Raw genomic sequence first — 23,116 nt, forward strand, 5'->3', positions numbered from 1 at the left:
CAAGTCCTCTAAATCTGTGCTTCAAACTGGCACAGTTTTGAATGGAATATTTTATTATTCAATTTACTCCATTGAAAATATCAATAATTATAGTAATTGGATAATTAATCCTTAGAATAGAATTAGTCTCCGTGGTCACAGCTCTCAAGAATTAGTCTAACAAAGTCTGTTCCCGTTATTGTTCGATGGTCAAGGTCCACTTGAGAGACAGTGCTTGTATTTTTAACCGACATTAACAAAACAAGCAACAAAGTAATAAATCCAGCTTTTACCGTACGATAAGATTGCGCGTCCCCAACAATATCCAAGAAATTCGGATTGTTTTGCCAACGATCGAGAAAACAGAATAAATCCGCCGGGGGGTAGACAGAGTCCACCAAGGATCGGTGTCGAAAGTGGCAGTGTCTCTGGTGGCTGCGTATCGCGTGACAACAACGCCAGTTCCGCGAATAATTTTGGCAGCCGGCCAGCACTGTCGCACGGTCACGAGTGCGGCCAAGTCGGTGGATTTTTTGCGAAACCAGTGATACGAAAACGGGTTTCCCAGGGCATTTCCCAGGATGTCCGTGCCTACGACCAACCCAGACAAGCCGGCTACACCGAATCCCAGCATCGCCATCTTGTTTCCGGTAAGAGAAATTCATGGGACACTCACGTGGACAGTCGAGCAATTGCTGAGGGAAATTTTGAGCAGTGAAGTTTTGTGAGATACAAACAATTGCAGTAATGTTGTAATTAAAGTTTTCTATAAAACACTATAGAACAATGTAATACAGAAGTAATAAATATTAGCTTTGAATTTGTCAGTTATAAATTAGTATATTCGTCTACACTGTTAGAAATAATAATAGAATTTAGTTTCTAGAAGTAATGTAAAGTGTATCTCACAGAATGTGTTTTCGATCATTAACACTGGAACTACCGAACACTTAATAAGATTGATATGCGATTCCCATAAAAATTGTAACAATAGATTATTTTCAGTTTCTTCAGGCATTCATTGTATTCAAATAAAACTATTTATTTTCAAGATCATTTCGAATATTCAATGCTTCGAAGATATCAATAATTGTTGAACAGAAAAATCGAAACCAGTCATTTTGGTACGGTAGTTCTAGTGTTAACCAGTTAACTGCGTTCGACGAGTATACACGTCATCTTGAAATGCAGCTACTGATTTTTTCAACGATAAATTATTCATTTTTTTAGCTAAATATTCGATTCTCCTTCATTTTGCCTAAGTTTCTCATTTATTATTTGATTTTATTGCGATGAGAGATTTTTCAAAATGATTCCACAGTTAACTGGTTGATATTCTTGGGGATGATTATAGATTTTATCAAAGTTTCTCATTGGATGGAAGAACTTGTGTCTAAAGTGCGCGGAGTATATTCTCCAGCGAGTTTCATGGAGAAAAACACAAAGGCAGTCTGAACGACGCTATTACTAAAGAAGACGATCTACCTGAAGAAAAACAAAACAAAAAGAAAAGTCTATTTTCATGCAACTAGTTCCTGGAGTCATGAATATTTCATTCTCCGCCTGTTTCATATTTATCATTCCTTTCGTCGACGTTCCTCGCAAGCAAATCTTCAAGAAAGAACCGGAAGTCCTCCGGTTACCATTGCTACCGCCATCTATCGGCGATTAGCTGAACTAGTTCCGAACGTCTCGTTTGGCTTATCGATAAGGTAGGCAATGATAATCTTGCACCCTGTAGAAGGGTAGCAAAAACTCTAATAAATAAACAAGTGAAAATTCTACTATATCTGCTTTTTAAAAGATAAATCTTATTCTTTGAAATTTAAGAATAAAATAGATAAAGAACCTTGGTAAATATTACAGCGACTATTAACTCTTTGCACGCGAAAGTTTTTCACTGGAAATATTTAACATTTTTCGACGAGATACAGACGACACTGTTTGAAACTAATTTAACGATAATTCACAGATAAATTAAGCGACAAAGTAATTTTATTTAAATATTTCCTGTTGCAATACAAAGTTTCATTTAACACTAGAACTACGTACCAGTCAAAATGACTAGTTTCCATTATTTCGTTTTGGAATCATTGATATCTTAGAAGCATTGAATATCTAAAATGATCTTGAAAATAAATCACTTGAATACTATAATGAATGCTTGAAGAAACCGAAAATAATCTATTGTTACAATTTTTATACGGATTACATGTTAGTCGTATTAAATGCTCGATAGTTCTAGTGTTAAAATACTAAATATTCAATTTTATAGTTTTGCTGTATCAAATCAAGTGGTGACTGAGAGTCACCTCTCGAGTGCAAAGGGTTAACACTTAGGCGACCGCCTAAAAAGAACTATAACTACAACCTCCTTCATTATCCTCAATTGAAATCATTCAATTAATTCCGTTAGAGACTGTGTTTTGTAAAAATAAGAATATTTGATGAATTGCGGATAACCCCACTTGAAGGCTTACTAAATAACAAAACAAAAGATAAACAGAATAAAAGGCAAAAGAATTAATACGTTGCTAATTACCACAGAATTGAAAAAATATAAAATTTAATTCGAATTGATTATCTATTTAAAATATATTACGTAACAATATGATACATGAGTTTTTCTATAGTGATATAAGTTGACCTGAGTGAAAATTGCCATCACAATTCAGTTTTCTGTAAATTAGCCGGTATGCAATGTGTTAATAACAGCTTAATTACAAATTACTGACTACTACTAGGAACAACAAACAAAATATAGAAGACACTTCGATACTAAATAGTAATGATTTCGTAATCAATTAATCCAAAAGGGAACAAAGGGTAGTAGGAGAAAGGGGCAACGTGTGACGGCAAACCACGTGTTACCATGGTTGCAACCCCCTGGGGGTTGCACGTGACCAGGAGCGGGGCTTCGAGCAACCGGTGCCATTAATTGGATCACGATCGAGCCACATTTTTAAGGTCAGCAGATTATTGGAACAATGTCATTCGTTGGTCGAAGCCCCGAGGGGAACGATGGATTTCACCCACAAGCGAGTCTTCTACATTCTGTCAACGATTCTGGACCCGTTGGTGACTGAGGAGCCTGATGACGAAACTGCCGAGGACGAAACATAATGCTTGACCAGCTGTGAATCAGTGATTAATCGATCAACCGTGTCTCTCGCGCGACAACGCTCTCGGATCTGCGTGTGATTTCGGATCTGTTCGGTGAACTCGTCGCAGATCATGATGAAAGCGACTAAGCTTCGTAGATCTAGATCCACCAGTGACTTTTCTAGTGTGAATCTGAACGAACTCGACGACTTGTTGCATGGCAAACGGATGAAACTCTCGAAGACTTCGTTTCGTGTAAGTGTACGGATAGATTAACACTAAAACTACCAGAGGGGTCAAATGACCCATGCCTGATGTCTTTCTTTTGCAATTATTAAAAAGGTAACAAATGTTTCTCTGAGAAAGTATTAAAGAAATTCATTTAGCACTACGCAAATTGAATTGTAAATCAATTGAAGTCTGAACAGATGCACTCTTGGAGTTTCTATAGAGAAATTTTAAAAAGTCAATTGAAGTGCTCGGTACTTTTAGTGTTAACCCTCTATAGGCCGAATTTTTGTTCACGATTATGACAAAATCTATGCAGTACAAAATTAATAAATGTCCACATATGAATACGAATTAAGAATATATTCAATAGTTTCCATAATTTCATCGGACGAATACATTTTGTAACTTTCAAGTTACAATGACGTTAAACTTTTATGCGTGAGCATAAAAAAGTTGAAGTTAACTGATTACTTTATTTTATTCACCACTGTCAGTGCAAAATTAAATAAACCAACAAGATGCCAATATACTGATAGGTGACTTCAAAGTTACATGAGCCTACAGAGGGTTAATAAATATACACTTAGCTTTTGAAACTGTGTTGTTTATTTTTACAAATAAATATTCAACAAGGTCACTTGACTCTTTAAAATTTCGCTATAGAAACTCCAAGAGTGCATCTGTTCAGACTTTCATTGATTTACAATTCAATTTACGTAGTGCTAAATGAATTTCTTTAATACTTTCTCAGAGAAACATTTGTTACCTTTCTAATAATTGCAAAAAGACATCAAGCATAGGTTATCTGACTCGTCTGGTAGTTTTAGTGTTAACACATTGAATGCCATGGGGGTCACCGGTGACCCCCAACCAAATCGAATTACTGTAGTTCACTCAATTAAATGACGATTATTTGAAAACCTTTGTGAATTATAAATATTGTTACCTAATGCGGTGACATTCAACTAGATGAACGCGTAATAATAATAATACAGTTCAATCGAATGATTTAATATTATACTTTTTCCGTTTTGTGTAGTTTGCTCTATGAAATTGTGCGGCATTCAACGTGTTAATGATAAGGTGCTCGGTTTCATTGTTCAATAAAGTGCTTGTTACTGAAATTCGTTCTGGCAAGCTGATATCATTTGTGAGTACTACGTGTAAGAATGGTTGGCAGGATGTTCAGTTAGATTCGGTAAACTTGATTAGTCTTTATCATCGATCTATTTATCAGCTTCCTGGTATTACATATTGTATTCATCTAGCATTCATCAAGATTTCGAAGATAAACTTATTCAGCCCCATCTTTAATTTATTGCTAATGTAGCTTGATTTTAGGGTATTACGTATCATGTATTTTTTGTAATTATCTCAGTAATTGTCTCAATTATCCCACGATTCTTAAGTGTAACGCTTTAATCGATATTGTGATTTTTCCTGGTAGCTGGTCGATCCCGACGAACGCGCAAGGAGTTTAGAGAACGAGGGAAAGGAGGAGAAAGTTTACCATCCGAACTGCGACTCGTCCGTGTGGATGAGGTCCTGCGAGAAAGAAGTGACAGATCCCTTACCTGGCAAGGTGACTGGAACGATTCCATCCTGGCTGAAGGGCACTCTGCTGAGGAACGGACCGGGTAGCTTGAAGGTTGGGGAGTACAGGTTCAACCACCTGTTCGACAGTTCGGCTCTGCTGCACCGGTACGTCTGCAATAAATGTTGCTAAATGTAGGGCTACTAAAATAAAAACTAAGTCCGTAGTCAGGTTAAATATATTTATTACGCGATGTGGCTCTAACGAGGAACGGCGACTAACTGCTTTTCCTCAGTTGCATTACTAAAAAGGAAAAGCCTTCAGATGAGGGCGTACGTGACCCAGGTTATGGTGGTCCCCTTGGTCATAAATTAGCCAATGGGCCTGGACTATTTCTCAGGGCCCCCAAGTATCGACACGCAAAAGGGCGAACCGTCTACATAAATTAGCTCTTTGCACTCGGGAGGTGACTCTCGGTCACCACTTGGTTTGATACAGTAAAATTATAAAGTTTCATGTTTAGTACTGAACTTTGTATAACGCATCATTATGTGAAATATCAAAGTAAATTACTTTGTCTCTTAATTTATCGATTAAATTATTTACATTAGTCGCAGCAAGCACCGTCTATATTTTATCAAAGAGCGTTGAATATTTCTAGCAACAAACTTTCGAGTGCAAAGGGTTAGAACGTTAGAGGATCTTGTAATTCTACTGAAAAATTAACCGACAAAATTGACTGCATCGATAAGCAATGCTGCGTGTTGCGCAGTCACGAAAAGGGTTAAAGGAATTAGCTATACTGACGAAACATGAGTATCAATGTGTTATCGATCAGCCGGAAGCCTCGCACTGGCGACCGCTAAATCCTCGAATCCGTTGCTGAACAACAATTACGAAGACCAGAATGATTAACTTCGAAAGTATAATGCACGTCGAAGTGGAAGTCAACGGGGAATTCTTCGGTCTTCCCTCTGGTCTTCATCTTTTTGTGCAGCACGGGTTCAAAGTCAAGGTGAAATCCGCACTTGCTTGACTTCGATTGACGGTTATTAACAATTCCATCTGAGTCGTTCGTCAAACAGAATCAACGAGGGAAGAACTGATCTTTTGTTTCAGAATTTATTACTAGTTAGTTACTTTCTTTACGGGTTAGTACGATTTTCTTTTGAATTTATAGATTCGCCATTGCGAACGGAAAGGTGACGTATCAGTGCAGATTCGTGCAGACGGACGTGTACAAGAAGAACAAAGCTGCGCAGAGGATAGTCGTGACTGAGTTTGGCACGAAGGCTGTGCCTGATCCTTGCCAGAGTATCTTTCAAAGGTAGCGTTGAGGTTTAACACGTTGAATGCGATTTCATGGTACAAAATAATTGAAATGGAAAAAATATAATATTAAATTATTCGATCGAATTGCACCACATTAGTTAGCATTATTTATAATATAGAAATGTTTTCAAATAATCATGGTTTAACCCTTTGCGGTCCAAAGTGCTCTTGGTTTCTCACTTTGAGGTTCACGTCGACGTTAGTTCATTTAATTACTTAATATGACGCTTTATTTATTTATTCAAGAATATTTGGGAATCATTGAAATGTTACCTTTAAATGGTATAATTGTCATACTAAAAATAAATATAGAAAAAATTGTTAAAACAGGTAGAGGTTGCAATAAAATAGAATGTCGAATCTGACTCACCGGTGACCCCCATGACATTCAACGTGTTAATTCAGCTTTTTACAATGTTGAAAGCATATAAAATTGAATTTTCTTCAGGGTAGCAGCGGTGTTCAAACCTGGCGAAGACTCTGACAACTCGATGATATCTGTTTATCCGTTTGGCGATGAGTACTACACGTTCTCCGAAGCTGCGATGATTCATCGCGTCGATCCGAAGACTTTGGAAACTACTGGCAAGGTAGAGGAGGTCGGGAATTAATTTCTTGACTTATGGTCTGATATTTTGGTGTCCTCTCTGTTTAGGTGACTGTGTCAGACTACGTAGGTATTGTGAACCATACGTCTCATCCTCATGTGATGAATGATGGCACTGTGTACAATATGGGAATGAGTCTGTCTCCGCGTGGACCGAAGTACAATGTTGTGTGCTTTTCGCCAAGTTGTATTACTATAGGTCAGTGTTCGTTGTTCGGAGATTTCGAAAGGTTTGGAGCTGTAGGACTTCGGAACTTTAGGCTATCGAAACTGTAAACTTACGGAATTACCAAATTTTCAAATTTTGAATCTTTGAATCTTTGAATCTTTGAATCTTTGAATCTTTGAATCTTTGAATCTTTGAATCTTTGAATCTTTGAATCTTTGAATCTTTGAATCTTTGAATCTTTGACTCTTTGACTCTTTGAATCTTTGAATCTTTGAATCTTTGAAACTTTGAATCTTTGAATCTTTGAATCTCTGAAACTTTGAATCTTTGAATCTTTGAGTCTTTGAACCTCAGAAACTTTGAATCTTTGAATCTCTGAAACTTTGAAACTTTGAAACTTTCAAGCTTTGAAACTTTGAATCTTTGAAATTTTGAAACTTTGAAACCTTCAAGCTTTGAAACTTTGAAACTTTGAAATTTTTAAACTTTGAAACCTTCAAGCTTTGAAACTTTGAAACTTTGAAACTTTAAGACTTTCAAATTCTCAAACTTTAGAATTTAGGACCCCTAAAGTTTTAAATCTTCTAAGCTTCTCCAGAGTTTTAAAACCAACAGACAGCATCACAAACTAAATTGTATCCCCCAGATGATTCAGGAGAAGAGAAGGAACTATCCATGTTCGATCAGGCCACAATAGTCGCCACAGTCCCATCCAGGTGGTTGCTGAATCCCTCCTACATGCACTCATTTGGTATCACAGAGAACTACTTCATAGTGATTGAACAACCTCTAGCTGTTTCTCTGACTACTTTATTATCGTGCAAAGTGAAGCAGGAACCCCTGCGAGCAGCTTTAAAATGGCACGAGAATGAAAATGCGAGTATAACTCACATTACACTCATCATACATCATTCTTAATCAGTCAATAACTTTTTGCTTCATTTACACAGACCCTCATACATCTAGTTTCAAGGGAGACAGGAGAAGTAGAAAGAACCTTCGTCAGTGAAAAGTTCTTCTATCTTCACACTATCAATCAATTCGAGACACGTGACCATAATTACGTGGTGTTAGACATTTGCTGCTACCGGGATCCACAAATACTAGATTGCATGTTTGTAGACGCGATGAAGGTATTAAGAAATTCATTACTTAGAAAATATAAAAATACTTAACTGTAGATTATATCAATCTCTATATTTCCAGACCATACACGAGAATCCAAACTACGCCAACATGTTCCGTGGCAGGCCTCTACGATTTATTTTGCCATTGAAGCAACCAAAGCCAGACATTCCTGTAGAATATAATTTGATCACTGCGGAAACAGTGAACCAAGGCTTAGAGACGTTTAAGGACGTCGATGAGCCACAAAAAGACACTGAACCAGACTCCACAGCTACGAACGAAACCGCTGTAAAGGTCACCAAGGACCATCAGAATGACTACAGGAACATGCTGCGAAGGAAGGCAGCTGCCCACAGGCTCCCCGATGGCAACATCTTCGTGAAACCAGAGTTACTCTGCGATTTGGGATGCGAGACACCGAGATTTAACTACGAATCCTGTCTCGGCAGGGAGTATCGGTACTTCTATGCGATTTCTAGCGACGTAGACTTGGAGAACCCTGGAACGGTAACTGCATCTAAGTTCTACGATCATTCTCCTAGTATTACTTATAAGAAGCTGATAGAATGATAGTTTACAGCTCATCAAAGTGGACATTTTGACGAAAACAAGGAAGACGTGGCACGAGAAGAATGTTTATCCTGGCGAACCGATTTTTGTTCCGAATCCTAATGGAAGGGTAGGTTGAAAGAGAATCTGAATTGATTTTCAACGTATTTATCGATGTATCTTCGAGTGAAGTGATTTTTCGATTTGAATAATATTGAATAATTTTAGAAAGAAGATGACGGAGTGGTGTTGAGTTCCATAGTGTGGACTGACAAGGAGTCGCAGGTGGGACTGCTGATTCTAGACGGCGCGACTTTCACGGAAATCGCGAGGGCCACGTTCGAAGCTCCTGGCCCGGTGCCAAAGTGCTTACACGGTTGGTTTACCTTGGAGAAGTAGAGTAAACTCCGATTACAAAGGGACGAGTTCCTTGGAAACGTGACCTAGATATGTACCTCGCTTACGTGGTGTACAGTAGTGGCCATGGATTTTGCACCAGTTTAGAAATATGAATAACTTTAATTTGTGTATAAAATATAACGAACCTTGTTTTTGGAAATTAGGGTTTTGATTAATGTTATAGAGAATATGATTCATTGAAAGCTTTGATTAATATTGTAAAGAATATGATTCATTGAAAGCTTTGATTAATATTATAAAGAATATAATTCATTGAAAGCTTTGATTAATATTATAAAGAATATGATTCATTGAAAGCTTTGATTAATATTATAAAGAATATAATTCATTGAAAGTTTTGATTAATATTATAAAGAATATAATTCATTGAAAGCTTTGATTAATATTATAAAGAATATAATTCATTGAAAGTTTTGATTAATATTATAAAGAATATAATTCATTGAAAGTTTTGATTAATATTATAAAGAATATAATTCATTGAAAGCTTTGATTAACATCAGAAAGAACAAAATCAATTGCAATAAATGCCTGGTGACATTTTATTGGCCATTACTGTACAGCATATACTCAGCTCTGCTCGATACCAGCAAGCAGTTGCACCTTTTTGTATATTAATCGACTGACCACTTACCTCTGAATCAAAAGAAATCAATTAAGGTAATTAACTTAGGCGATCGGCTACGTGGATACTTTATAAACATCGACACACAGCACAACATGTAAATAATATAATAAATTATTTAATGTCTTCTCCCGATTGTACAAGTGTACTCAACGACGATCGTCGTGCACGCGACGAAAGAAATTTACAAATAAAATGGGATGCATCGTGAAATCGTTCGTCAACACGGAATGTAAAATGTCCTACCGAAAAAAGAAAGATCGTTCCTTAATTAAATTAAACGTTGGACGGCGTGGCCCGCCTCCTCTGGTCCTAGATAATTCATCGATCAAGAACGTCGTGCGATCGTGCGCTACAATTATTACTCGAGTATCCTCTAACTAGGAGAAAAAAAACCAAACACGACACTCTCCGTCTTCCTCCGATCTTCAATCGAAACGCGATTTGAACGTTCGCTCGAGGGAAGCATCGACGGTCCTCGCGGGATCGCTGGATCTAAAATCGTTTCTCTCGCCAAGATTCTTTACAACTCTACAAACTACCAACGATGTGAATTGTCATTGATTAAAAAGATTCTTCGTAACGTTCATTCTTAAGTCTATGCAAAACAATTCTGTCGATATACAAACATGACGGTCGAAGAGCGTCAAACGGATCGCAGGTTGAGTCGCGATCACGCGAGGACGCGCAATAAATCTAGATGACTCGACGAGTTTCGCGCGTTTATTAATTAACAATTAGAATAAATAGGTTGGCACAACCATGGTCAGACAGTTACACGCTAGAGGAGCGCCGAAGAGCGAGTCCCGGATCCGCGTTCCTCCTCGATCGATCATCGATCACGCTCGTCACGGAACGGTGTTACACGGAACACTGGCGATACATTATTGATCAACCTTTCTTCCCCTTTGTTGAACAATGGTCCCCTCCGATCGTCTTCGTTCGTCCGTAAAGCACCATCTCTTCGTCGTCCGCGAGGAGGATCCTTTTGAGCACTGGCAATTACACGACCGAGAGAGACGTCCGCGCGAACACACTCGCTCACACGCGCGTCTGGTAACTTTCTTTGTTAATCTACACGCTATGAAATGGGAATGATCCGCGAGGAGGAAGAGAACGAGGAAGGGCAACGGGAAGGATTGTTCCTCGAGGCTCGCGAAAGGTAAAAGGTTCCCGCGAAGGTAAAAGAAGGATGCTACGCCCTGATGAGACATTCTTCGGCATCGAGAGCTCCCTTCTACGACTTTCTCGCCGATACTGTTTCAAACTTCGTCGAGCGACGCTTTGCGGATAGCTTAACATTAGGACTACTGGATTTCGGGTCTCCTCTGTTGCAATTATCGAGAAGTCATGGATGGTTTCCGGAGAAATCATTAGACACAGATTTCTAAGAACTTAAACTGGAATACGAGTAGACTGAGATCTTAATAAACGTACCTTTGTCAATTTTATAGCAAAACAGACCAGCTGATTATACTGCTTGGAGCTCTAATAGAAAAGTAGTGACAGTTCGATTCATGGACAACTTTGAGTGGAGGTCTGTTAAGTTGATACTGATAGCTAGCACTAATAACCGTGATGCAGTTAGAATGATAGAGCTTCTAGAAAGCCGTTCAGGAAGATTGCTGCCTTACAACTGCGAGGGCAATAGGGTATCGAGAAACTGCGAGAAGCTTCCAGCGAGAATGTAAATACAGTATCGACGATATAGAGTCCTGTGTCTCGAGGTCTCGGTGATCATCTACAACAAGCGACGCGTCAAAGAATCATCTACGGTATCCAAAGCCACTGATAATGTACTGAAAAAGTTTCGTCGAACGTGCGCGGTCTGGGAGGAAGCCTTGAAACGCGATAGAGAATCCTGTCCCCATTTAAGTACGAGAGGAGCGTTCGGAAGCGATCTACCGGGTGACTCGTTGCTCGAGGACTAATCCCAGGACTATCGAACAGTGGTCGTGGAAGGAAGGGAATCGTTAATTCATTCACTTTATGTATAGGTCTCTCGCGTGTCGTTCCGGGGTCGCTTCAGCGACTATCACATATTTGCTTCTACCTTATCTCTGCTTCGTTCCTTTTCGTATCTCTCTTTCATTCACTCTCTCTTTCTTTCTCTCTCTCTCTCTCTCTCTCTCTCTCTCTCTCTCTCTCTCTCTCTCACACTCTCTCTCTTGCTCTCTCTATTTTTTTGTATCTAAGCACTCAGACTTTCTCCACTTTCTCGCACTCAACGGAAGCGATGGAGTTCATCGTGCTCGCGTTCTTGCTCTCGGTGTCCGTCTCGCTTTTCGCGAGGCTGGAGCTCGACGCCCCGATGTGGGAGTCCTGGTGCGTCGGCAAGATCCCGGCGTTCGCGTCCTCTATCGCTTTCCTCAACTGCAACGAAAATGATTGAGGTTGCGAAGGAAACCGATCAGACCTTTCGTCTACGGGAAAGCTCTGTCATCTGTCTTTGTAGCCTAAGTTTCAATCTTTTCTTTAAGTATTCGAGAGGAAAACTTAGTTCCCCGGATTATTGTTAGCAGAGTATCTCGCTAATCCGGGGACCCTTTGAAAACAGAACTTTCCCAAGACAGAATCTTTCTAGAACGAAACAATTCAGTTCCACAGGTGTTTGATGGAGCTTTCACTGTCGTTCCGCCTTCGAAACGAACCTCTTTCAGCCCTACAACCCCGACCAGCCTTCCAATAGCAGTCACGTAAGCATGGTTCACCCCTACCATGCTGAAGAGGCTGTGCACCTTCAGCAAGGACGTCCTTTCGACCAGCTGGAAGGGCGCGGGGTCGATGTGGCACCTGGAGAAGTCTACCTCCAACGCCATCTCGCTCTCCTCCCATCGTTTTTGGTCCTCGGCTGACATGTCTATCACTCTTTCGCGTGGCTAACGGCAATCAAGCGATCCCTCGTCATTATAATGATATCCCTACGCCCAGATTCGAAGGGGATGGTAATCAAACTCGAATTTACCAGTTGAACTTTCTTCGAAGTGGCTGGACTGGGTACCAGCATGGGTGTATGGGATGGCACGTTCAGCCCATCCTGGCTCTCACGCCTCGTGCCTGCGCCGGATCCTATTTCCGGGTCTGGATCCACGTCCTGTAAGGTGGCAGATTTCCTGAAGATCGCTTCGAAGGCCAGGCGTATCCTGAAACGGAAACACGATGAGGATTAGAAGAAAGATTTCTTTATTTACTATCTTTCACATTGATTCTTGTTTCTTTAGTCATTGACAGGATCCCGTAAGTTTCGGTACACTAAAATATAAGTAAAAATGTTTTCTTCATCGAGATATGGAAGAACCTTTAAATTCATCAGTAGTTTAATGAAGAATTAGGATAGGGATTGAAGTAGGAAAGGAGCCGCAAGTTTCAAATATCGATCTTTCTCATAAAAAGTAGAGTATAGTGTTCGTGCACGCTGTCCAGGCAATGTTAGTGGATGTGGCGTAACACTTTCACACGCCGAATTAACCTTGTGTGAAATAGTTGGGATGATGAAAAAAGGCTTCTCCTTTTTTCAGTCGAAAGTGGACTGTATTTCTTGATTGATAATGAGTGAAAGGAGTGTGTATGTGTGTGCAAAGTTGAAGTGTGTGTGTTGTCCAGTGAGTACAGCGTGGTTAGTGATGAACTTGTGTTGTCTGTATGTATGTCTCCATGTCTGTCTCCATGTCATGAATCTAACGCTATATATATATTATATAATATTATATATATAATATGTAGTATCTAGAATATTTATTGCAGGATGAATGGTTTGTTGTGCGTGCGTAAGGGCGACCAGGTCGTATTGCGACGGACCGGCGCCGGGATGTTTGGAAAATAGTGTGACTGCGTTTAGAAAATCTCGAGTGGCTGAAAGAATACGAGGAAGAGTGTTTGGAACTGAGCGACTGGACCGTGAGAAAAGCGTGTACGTGACTGCGTGAATTTTGACTATGGACGAAAGATGCGAGTGAGAAGGGTGCAAGGGTGAGAAAGACAGAGCGAATGGGGGTGTGTGTTAAAAGCGAGTGGGAATGCGTGCGAGAAGGACATTTTGGTGAGAGACAGCGGAGAAGAACATTTTTGTACGTGATAGAGAGTCGTGTGTTGGCCTTCGTGGTATTAAGTTGTATTTTTACGTGTTGTCCATATTGTTTCCTAATTCTCTTTTTACTGAAGATCCACCTTTTCAATATCTATAATAATAGTAGCCCCACTATAAAATTGGGGCTCAGCCAGGATTACTATAAATATATATATATATATTATATTATATTATATTATATATATATTATATTATATAAAAATAGTGATGTAGGGCGGTGTGCTTAGTGTCGAATCAGAAGGCTGACCGATCGGGGTGTTGCTCATTACAGTTTTTTAGCCTACGCCCACATTACTTGTGGTGGAGGTAGGGGGTACGTCGTCCCTTCTGACCTGCAAGGGTACCGGTGGTTGTGCGCGCGGGGTTTAACCCTTTTTCTGCCACGTAAACACTCATCAAAGCTACCATGTACTCGAAACAGTTCTTTTCTGTAACCAGAAACTGAGAAATTAAAATTCTTCTTAATAATTGCTCCACTATCTTTCTTATATATCATGTATCCAACGAAATTCGGTTTGTTCGGTATGTCATCAAAAGAATCAATGTCCAAGTTTCTGTAAAAAATAATGTCACCCGAATTTGGGTGACGTGGCAGTCAAAGGGTTAAGTGGTTGAGCTGCCATTTTTTATGATATTTCAGCTGATGGTTATTTATGACATCGGATGTTAAAATACAGCTAGCAATAAAACGCTTCCAAAATTTACTTATATTGTGTTTAGACATGACCGAGCATAATTGGTCATACCGTAAATCTTTGCGCACCGACGGCTGTGTCTCACTCAAATAAAGCGTGCCGGAACATATGAAATACATCACACAATTACATAAAAAATTACGAAAACCAATGATTCTATCATTATTATGAATCCCTTCTCTCTCCTGTACCTGCTCTCCGCCCCAGTGACCGTGGTGTAAGGCGTGGCAGCTGGGCTGACCAAAGGGCTGAAACCCTTCAGCGTGAACGAGTTCGTCTTTTTCAGAATCGACTTCTTCGGCTGCGAGCCGAACACCGGAGAGTGATACGTGTGCTGAAACCAAGAGGAAACGGGACGTGAAACGAAGGAAAAAAAAAGCGGCCGCCTGATGACGCGTGGGCGGCCGGTTAATCGAGTAAATATACAATATTCGCTCGGGAAATGACGTCAAACCGAGTGACTTACGTGGTCCGGGCCGGTGCCGTTGTTTGGCGACATCGTTAGATCGTTCACGCTCTGCCTCTGCATCTTCAGGATGTCTGGCGCTGGTATCACCTCGAACCTCGAAGGTCTCCTGGTCCTCTCCTGGTCCCTCAGCTGGCGCTCCATCTCCTCCCTGGCTCTCTCTTCCGCCTCTTTCTGCCATTTTTGGGCCACCTAGCCAGACAATCGATTATTTAACGATTAAACTAGACTTCGTATTATTAATCACTAGCCTTACGATGTTTCCTGTGCCAACAGTAGCTAGAACTTCACTGCTAACCATTTGCCAAAAGGCAAGAACATTCTCTGATCATTGTAAACGTAGATTCATTTTAACTCTTTACACTCGGAAGGTGACTCTCACCACTTGATTTAACACAGTAAAACTATAATCTGATGTTCAATGTTGTAGAATGCCTCGATACATGAAATACTGGAATAAAATAGCTTCGTTCTTCGATATACTTGTGATTTCCCTCGAGTTAGTTTCAAAAAATATCTTTGTCTCAAAGAATGTTAAACATTTCTAATGAGAAACTTCCGAGTGCGAAGAATCACTTAATTTAACGCAGTAAAACTATAAAATCTGATATTTAACGTTGAATTTTATATAATGCCTCGATGCGTGAAATATTGGAATAAAATAGCTTCGTTTCTCAATATACTTGATTTCCTTCGACTTATTTTCAAAAAATATCATCAATCTCGCAAAAAAATATTAAATGTTCCTAATGAGGACCTTCCGAGTGCAAAAGGTCACTTGATTTAACGCAGTGATACTATAAATTCTGCTATTTAATATTGAACTTGATTAAAGAAATCGATTTCTTAGTGTACCTGTAACCTCCTTTCGCGTCCAATATGCTTCTCGATCAGCTTGATGAGTTCCAGTCTCTGAATGGATCCGAGCAGGATCATCGAGTCGGGATTATCGACTAGAGGGAAGCCGCGTAGCTTGCGGTTCTCCTTCAGGATCTCCTTCAGCCTCTGGTAGGTGATCCCGTGCCAGATGTACTTGATCTCGCGCACCATGAAGTCTTCGACGTACACGTTGTACATACCTGGCGGAATTAACGCCTATCATTCGCGGCTTCTATTTCCGCGGCACTGACGCATTATAAATAGAAGAATATTCCATAGGTTCGTTACCTAGCGGCTTCCTTCGAGCGAAGCTTGTTAATAAACAGGGCAAATGTTAGTTGCAGATCAGAAATATATCGGAGACGCTAGAATTCACTTAACACTAGAAGTCTGGGAACTTAGTTTACTTAGAATCTGTCCTCGCGACGCTGTTCTTTAACCCTTTGCGAACGAAGATTCTTCGAAACATACAAAACCTTCAACATATGATGCTAAATTATATAACAATTGCTTAACACCGGCGTGTACCACCGGTGGCTCACAGTGAGATATCACATTAGACAGTGTGTACCATTGATGGCTCATTAGACAGTGTGTACCATTGATGGCTCATTAGACGGTGTGTAGCATCAAATATGTGGCTCCAGTGGTTTGGTAATTAGAAAACATTGCCGTATAGTTCAGAATTAATTTACTTATTGATCAATATTTTTATCAATTCTGAGAATTCAGCCGCCAAATGGGAAAGAGTGGAAATTACAGCGGTGTGAACGTGTTAATTAATAGAAAGAAAGAAAACTACGTGCTCTCTTACTGTTCGACTAATTAAATCATTTTTCCACACTTAATCTTCCAAATCTGAATGTTTCATCTCTCCGAAATGTCGACATCAGATAACAAGATGCTTTGAAATCTACAAAGTCTTCATCGAATGAAGTTAAATTAAATATAAATTACTTAATTAATAGGACAAAAGGAAACTGCGAGATGATCTCTTGCTGTCAGAGTAATTAAATCATTTTTCCACGACTTAGTCTTCCAAATGCATTTCATCTCACTGAAATGCCGACAGCCGTCCGCAAAGGGTTAATTCTATTCATTCCTTTCAGCGCTGATTATTCACTGATTCGTATCCGATGAATCGCATTCGATTATACTTTGCCTTGATCAATAAAGTGCCGATCGAGCTGCTGATACAATGCGTTTACGGGCGATTACCTGAACTGGAGGGCAGCAGGTCGGGCAAATACGGCAGCTTCTTGATCAGAATGATACTGTCGTAAATGCTGGGCTGCAGGAGAGCGGCTATCGCGTTGCTGATCAACACGGCTATCATGATGGGAACGATATGCGTGATTTGCCCGGTCATCTCGAACACTATAACGCTCACGGAGATCGTGTGGGTCACTGCTCCCGAGAACGCGGCTGCTCCGACCGTGGCGTAACCCCCTGAAGCGGAATTCCCGTTAGCCTTTGCAACTAAACCCCTTAACTTCATTTTTTATAGCAGCCACCAGCAAAAGTTCGTACAGTTCTGTTGTTAACACTAGATTCACGGAACGAGTCGATTTGACTCGTACTGAATTTTATAAACATCGTTTGGTAAACATGTGATAAATTTTTTGCAGTCACGCTAATATGTATCCCAATTGTCTTTTAACCCTTTGAACTCTGTAGGCTCCAATATTGCAGCAGTTATAATATTAAATATTTTAATGAATCTTAAAGAAACTACCCTAAAATTATTCGATTTTCCACACATCCAAATTGAACCCTTTGAACACTGTGGGCTCCAATATTGCACCAGTTATAATATTAGATATTTTAATGAATAAAATTATTCGATTTTCACATCAAAATTTTGTGCTAAGAAGGAAAATAAAAGAGAAGAAATGTTATAGTATTTGTAATTTTCGCTAGGAATACTATAGAAATTAGTTGCAGTTGCTGACAGATTACAAAACAACCTAGAGTGCTAAGGGTTAAACTTCTAATTTCCAAGATCAAAATAAACGAACATCAGTTTCTCAAGAAACAATAGAATTACAGTAAATGACCGTCGATCGAGTGTTAATGAATTGTCCGATTTCAATTAATATCTCTAGTTTAATAAGTGACGTCGGTATTAGAAGCAAGTTATCTTTACGCCATTGGTACCGAATAAAATAATTTCACAAAAACTTTTTCCATGTTTAACACGTTGAGCGCCATGGGGGTCACCGGTGACCCCCAATCAAATCGACTTACTTTAGTTCGCTCAATTAAACGATGATTATTAAAAAAAAAATTCTATATTATAAATAATGCCACCTATTGCGGCGACCTTCAGCTAGATGGACATGCAATTATAATAATGCAATTCCATCGAATGATTTAATATTTGATTTTTCCATTTTGTGTATTTTGTGGCATCAAATACGGCATTCAACGTGTTAAATTTCGATTTAAGAAACCGCATGAACTTTTTAAGATACCTGTTTACTTTTACATTTGCTATTCCCAAATCAAAGTTATCTCAGCAAATAATTACTCTATATTATAGACATGTACACACTGTTATCCTCAATTACCTGGCACTATGGGAGTAATAATTCCCCCATACCGTACACCGTTCGGGAACCACAGCGCCATAGCTTCGCCGACAGCTCGACCTAGGGACGCGCCGATTTTGAACACCGGTATGAAGATTCCCGATGGAACCGGCACCGTCGAGCATATAATGGAAAAGATGAACTGAAATCAAAGGCCCCTTTGGTCCACGGGATGCCACTGTCCGACCTCCATTGACAATTCGGATCCACCGTCGATCATGACGGACCGGAAGCAACGCGTGGATCTTACCGTGAACGCGCCGAAGCCCAGCAAACCGGTGAACACGTCCGTGTACGCTGTCGACCAGTGTTTAACGATGTTCATCTCCTCCACGCCGAGCTCCTCCTTCGTCCAGGTGAAGTTGGTGAACAGTCCGTAGACCTGGTCGTGCGTGTTCAAGTCGCCAGCCATGAACTGGCCCAGTCCAAGGGGAAACGACACGGAGGAGACCAGCAGCGAGACGATTCCCGGGTATAAAAAACGACTGGAATTTCGTTTGATCGAATTCTACAGAGTTTTCGAGGTTTCCCCGATGATTCTGTGGCTGGTAGTGACTAGCGTGTAGCTGGTAGCGAGTGATCATAGGCGAAAATGACTGGACGGCGGATTTTTGTGTAAATATTTTGCACTTCAAAATTTCGTATTTAACACTAAAACAACCGAGCACTTCAATTGACTTTTGAAAATTTCGCTATGGAAACTCCAAGAATGCATCTGTTCAGACTTTAATTGATTTACAATTCAATTTGTATAGTGCTAAATGAATTTCTTTAATAATTTCTCAGAGAAACATTTTTTACCTTTCTAATAATTGCAAAAAGAAGGCATCAGGCATGGGTCATTTGACCCCTCTGGTAGTTTTAGTGTTAACGTTAACTCTTGAGTAATCTGTCGATAAGTGAAATGTGGAAATAAAGTACCATTGCTCCCCTTATTTTGTGAATAGATTCCTCGGTAAGTTTATTTTAAAAAATGTCATCTGTATCTGATAGAAATAAATTGAATATCTCTAGTGATAAATTTTTTGAATGCAAAGGATTAAAATATACTCTAAGAGAATTTGTCCTGCGTTCGACGAGTACACGCTCCATTTTCCGATTCTATTGCGCGCAGAACGAGAGGTTTTTCCAACTAAATTCCACAGTTAACTGGTTAAGCAATTAATATATAATTTAGATTTGGAGGAGCGTTGGAGGAGCCAAGAGTATTAAAAGTGTATTAAAACCCAGAGAGTTGCTCATTACACCTCTCCTACACAGTACACACATTGAAGATCCTACAAATAGAAGTTTCCGATACAACTGAGAAGAAACAATGGGAGAATACGATAGAAAAATGGAAATCCGCAGTCTAGTGGCAACTGATCTAACAAAGGTCTAGCGTTTAGTAAGCGGTGATGAATGAATTTCCGATGACAATGGATAAGTTTATCACTAAAACTACCAGAGGGGTCAAATGACCCATGCCTGATATCTTTGCAATTGTTAGAAAGGTAACAAATGTTTCTCTGAGAAATTATTAAAGAAATTCATTTAGCACTATGCAAATTGAATTGTAAATCAATTACAGTCTGAACAGACGCACTCTTGGAGTTTCTATAGCGAAATTTTAAAAGTCAATTGAAGTGCTCGGTAGTTTTAGTGTTATACTAAATGAAGCAGTACACGTCAAGTTACAAATTAGGATATTAAATTTCTTTCTGACTTTCGGGAGAGAGCCGTGTCCACTAGGAATTTTTTCCCAAATTGTTCAGCTGCCCAATTAAAATAATTGGTGACCATCGATCCGGAACAGGGTACGTATTTAAAGAGACTCTTCCTCGGCACACATCAGTATCAGTGTGCCTTTAGCCCCCTGATGAAGCCAGGTGCAATGATGGCGAAATGTTGGGAAAAAATTCCTAGTGGACACGGCTCTCTCCCGAAAGCCAGAAATGAATGTAACACTCCAGGCCGTGAAAGCATCAAAACTACTATTAGAATATTAAAGACTCACTTCTTCTGCAAGAAGCTGTTCATGCTCTTGTTCTTCCTCATGAAGATCACGTACTGCCTATGCAGCCAAACGTAAAATGCACCCACGAGTCCGCTGCCCACCCCGATCAGAGCGAACACGAACAGCTCCTGAGGGTCGAACGGGAAGTCCATGGTGAAGTTCGTCGCAAACATCGCCGTGATGGTCTCCTCTCTTTGGAACCAGATCGCCAGTAGTCGGAACATTGTGGCGCCACAGACGGCGGTGAAGAATCCTCTCCAGTAGTTCCTCACGGCGAAGTAGACGGTGGTTACCTCGATGCTAAAGAGGACGCCTCCTATGGGGGCCGCGAAGCAGGAAGCTACTCCGACCGCACAAGCTGCGGCGAGCATCTCGCAGTTCCTACTCTCGTTCTCGTAGATCCCTTGGAAACTGGTCACTAGCTTGGAGAGCAGTGTGGCGACTATGCTGGCAATGTGCACGAAAGGACCCTCCTTGCCTACGGGCAGGCCCGAGCCCAAGGTCGCGGTCAGACCTATCACCTGTTGGGAATTAGGTCACGTCTACGACCAATTTCGAAACGCGAGCGATAGTTGGTTTTCATCTTTTAGCTTGGCGTTCATCCTCTAGCAGTGAAGTAGACTCTTAACACTATTCCTACCGCGACCAGTCAAATGTTTTTAAAATTTCGATTAGAATTTCCTATTGACAACGTAATTGAATCGCCTTTATACTTCACGACTTTTCCTAAAATATATGTATAAATTCCTCAATATTCACTCCTGTTTTTATTGTTTATTTTTTGAGAAAAATTTGTAGTTTGTCTTATCTACCACGACCGGTCATTTGACCGGTAGAACGATTTATATCTTTTTGTAATAGTATTCTCTCAAAGATTCAATTCTGAAGCTATAAAGTTGTTACGAACGAAAGGTAATGCAGTTGTGGCATGATTTTAGCCAAAAAGTGCCTTTCAGGGACTGCTTTACGGTATTTCCAAGTGTTTACAGTTCTCGCTCGTCTATCGACCTCGTTGAAATCGGTAAAATCTAAATGTCGGAGATGGCTTTTACAGGTATTTTTCAATATCCTAAATTTAGCCGGGATAAATGCATGGATTTTATATAAAGAATCCACGGGAGAAGAGATTTCGAGGCAGGAATTTGTCTTTCAATTGACAGAAGGACTTGCCATTGAATATCAAAAAGAACTAGAGTTAGGCGAAGAAAATCAAGCAACACCCGTCACAAATACAAGTACACGCGAACGGAAACCATGCCAAATAAGATATTGCACGAACAATACGACTAACAAAATCTGCCTAAAATGTAAAAAGTAAACCTATTTGTAAAAAATGCGGTGAAAACGAATAAAATGTAAATTATATACTTCTAAATAAAAGAAACTATACTTGTATACTGTCAAATTGGCTGTTATCTTCATTCTATATTAAAAAACATAAGTTGTGCTAAAGACCAGTCATTTGATTGGTCGCGGTAGGAATAGGTATACGCGAAGTGTCGGTAGGAATAGTGTTAAGTACTTTGTCATTTACGAGGACTCGTTTAGCCATCTATGAGAAAGTTTCTCGTTCGCAGAATGTGGAATTGTAATATTCATTTGATTTGCTGAGTTGCTAAGCCTCTACCTCACCGGTTAGGGGATGCGTTACAAACTAGAGGACTTCGACACGACCGTTGATGAAGTATTGGACCCTTCGCAGTCGAGAGGCTACTATCACCACCCAATTGGGTACAGACTATGAAGTTTAGTGTGTGATATTAACAATAGAACTACCATATGGCTCAAAATGGCCTTGATTTTTTCTTTTGTGATTACTGGAAAGGAATACTTCTTTGAAAAACGACTAAAGAAGCTGATTAACACGTTCACATCGCTGTAATTTCCATACTTTTCCATTTGGCGACTGAATTCTCAAAATTGATGAAAATATTGAAATGATCAATAAGTAAATTAATTCTCAACTATATGGCAATGTTTTCTAATTACTAAACCATTTGAGCCACATCTAATCTATGGTACACTGTCTAATCAATGGTACACTGTCTAATATGAAATCTTACTATGAGCCACCAGTGGTACACCGTGAACGTGTTAATACCTAAACTGAGACATAAGTCAATTGAAATCTTACTAAATTCACGCCTTTATCTTTTATAACATTTTAAGTGTAGTTCTGGTGTTAATGTTCCCTCGTTAATTAGATTCAAAGAATCCTCTGTATCATCGGAGAATATTAGATGTTTCTAACGACATGTGCAGTGCAAAGGGTTAGTACTCTCAAAAGCTAGGATCAACGTCGCCAATAAAATTTACGCGAGGCTAATGCAACCAGATTAGCGTTAATTACAGAAACAATCGTGTCGGCGGTTTACAGCGTCGTCAACCGTGACGTGGTGAACAGACAGACCAATCGAAACACCGGGTTGGGAGCTAACCTTAGCGATCAGAGTGCGGAAGGTCAGGTACTCCTTCAGAGCGACGCCTCTGAGGATGGTCTTCATCTCGGGTATACCGGACCCGATGCTCTGCGGCGCAACGATGTGCACAAATCCCGCGCTGAACAGGATCAGGCAAACAGGCAGCGTCACCCAGGCCAGGTACTGGAGCGCCGGGTGCTGCGTCAGATCCTGATAAAGCCATATCCTGGCTGGTGGAACAAGGACACTGTTTTAACGACTCGTTCCAGCGGTCGGATCGATTTCGTTTCGATCAACGATGCGGAA

At 40.0% G+C, this 23,116-nt stretch overlaps 2 protein-coding genes across 9 annotated transcripts in view; one reads left to right on the plus strand and one right to left on the minus strand.

Annotated features, from left to right (window-relative positions):
* The first annotated feature begins 355 nt into the window (after nucleotides 1-355).
* ninaB (neither inactivation nor afterpotential B) lies at nucleotides 356-9,889 on the plus strand. Of its 2 annotated transcripts, XM_031976954.2 has the most exons (12): nucleotides 359-629; nucleotides 1,334-1,691; nucleotides 2,796-3,336; nucleotides 4,760-5,013; nucleotides 6,027-6,173; nucleotides 6,627-6,768; nucleotides 6,834-6,984; nucleotides 7,601-7,830; nucleotides 7,905-8,087; nucleotides 8,161-8,589; nucleotides 8,663-8,761; nucleotides 8,860-9,889. In XM_031976954.2, the coding sequence occupies exons 3-12, from the start codon at nucleotides 3,214-3,216 to the stop codon at nucleotides 9,028-9,030; spliced, it is 1,929 nt and encodes a 642-aa protein (XP_031832814.1). In that variant the 5' UTR covers nucleotides 359-629; nucleotides 1,334-1,691; nucleotides 2,796-3,213; the 3' UTR covers nucleotides 9,031-9,889. The 2 variants fall into 2 exon arrangements, with proteins under 2 accessions (XP_031832815.1, XP_031832814.1); XM_031976955.2 differs by lacking the exons at nucleotides 1,334-1,691; nucleotides 2,796-3,336 and having other exon boundaries at nucleotides 356-629.
* Nucleotides 9,890-10,384: 495 nt separating this feature from the next.
* ClC-a (chloride channel protein 2) overlaps nucleotides 10,385-23,116 on the minus strand; it is a 59,507-nt gene continuing 46,775 nt past the window's right edge. For all 7 annotated transcript variants that reach the window (XM_031976947.2, XM_031976946.2, XM_031976952.2 and 4 more), the window contains 11 exons: nucleotides 22,829-23,040; nucleotides 20,391-20,911; nucleotides 18,645-18,879; nucleotides 18,374-18,536; nucleotides 17,022-17,252; nucleotides 15,780-16,003; nucleotides 14,925-15,116; nucleotides 14,650-14,792; nucleotides 12,642-12,819; nucleotides 12,328-12,555; nucleotides 10,385-12,049 (listed from right to left, as the gene is read on the minus strand). In XM_031976947.2, coding sequence (XP_031832807.1) covers nucleotides 11,876-12,049; nucleotides 12,328-12,555; nucleotides 12,642-12,819; nucleotides 14,650-14,792; nucleotides 14,925-15,116; nucleotides 15,780-16,003; nucleotides 17,022-17,252; nucleotides 18,374-18,536; nucleotides 18,645-18,879; nucleotides 20,391-20,911; nucleotides 22,829-23,040 — 2,501 coding nt within the window. In that variant the 3' untranslated portion in view covers nucleotides 10,385-11,875. The remainder of the gene's footprint in view (nucleotides 12,050-12,327; nucleotides 12,556-12,641; nucleotides 12,820-14,649; nucleotides 14,793-14,924; nucleotides 15,117-15,779; nucleotides 16,004-17,021; nucleotides 17,253-18,373; nucleotides 18,537-18,644; nucleotides 18,880-20,390; nucleotides 20,912-22,828; nucleotides 23,041-23,116) is intronic.

The sequence above is a fragment of the Nomia melanderi genome, chromosome 14 (assembly GCF_051020985.1).
Source record: "Nomia melanderi isolate GNS246 chromosome 14, iyNomMela1, whole genome shotgun sequence".
NCBI classification, from domain to species: domain Eukaryota; kingdom Metazoa; phylum Arthropoda; class Insecta; order Hymenoptera; family Halictidae; genus Nomia; species Nomia melanderi.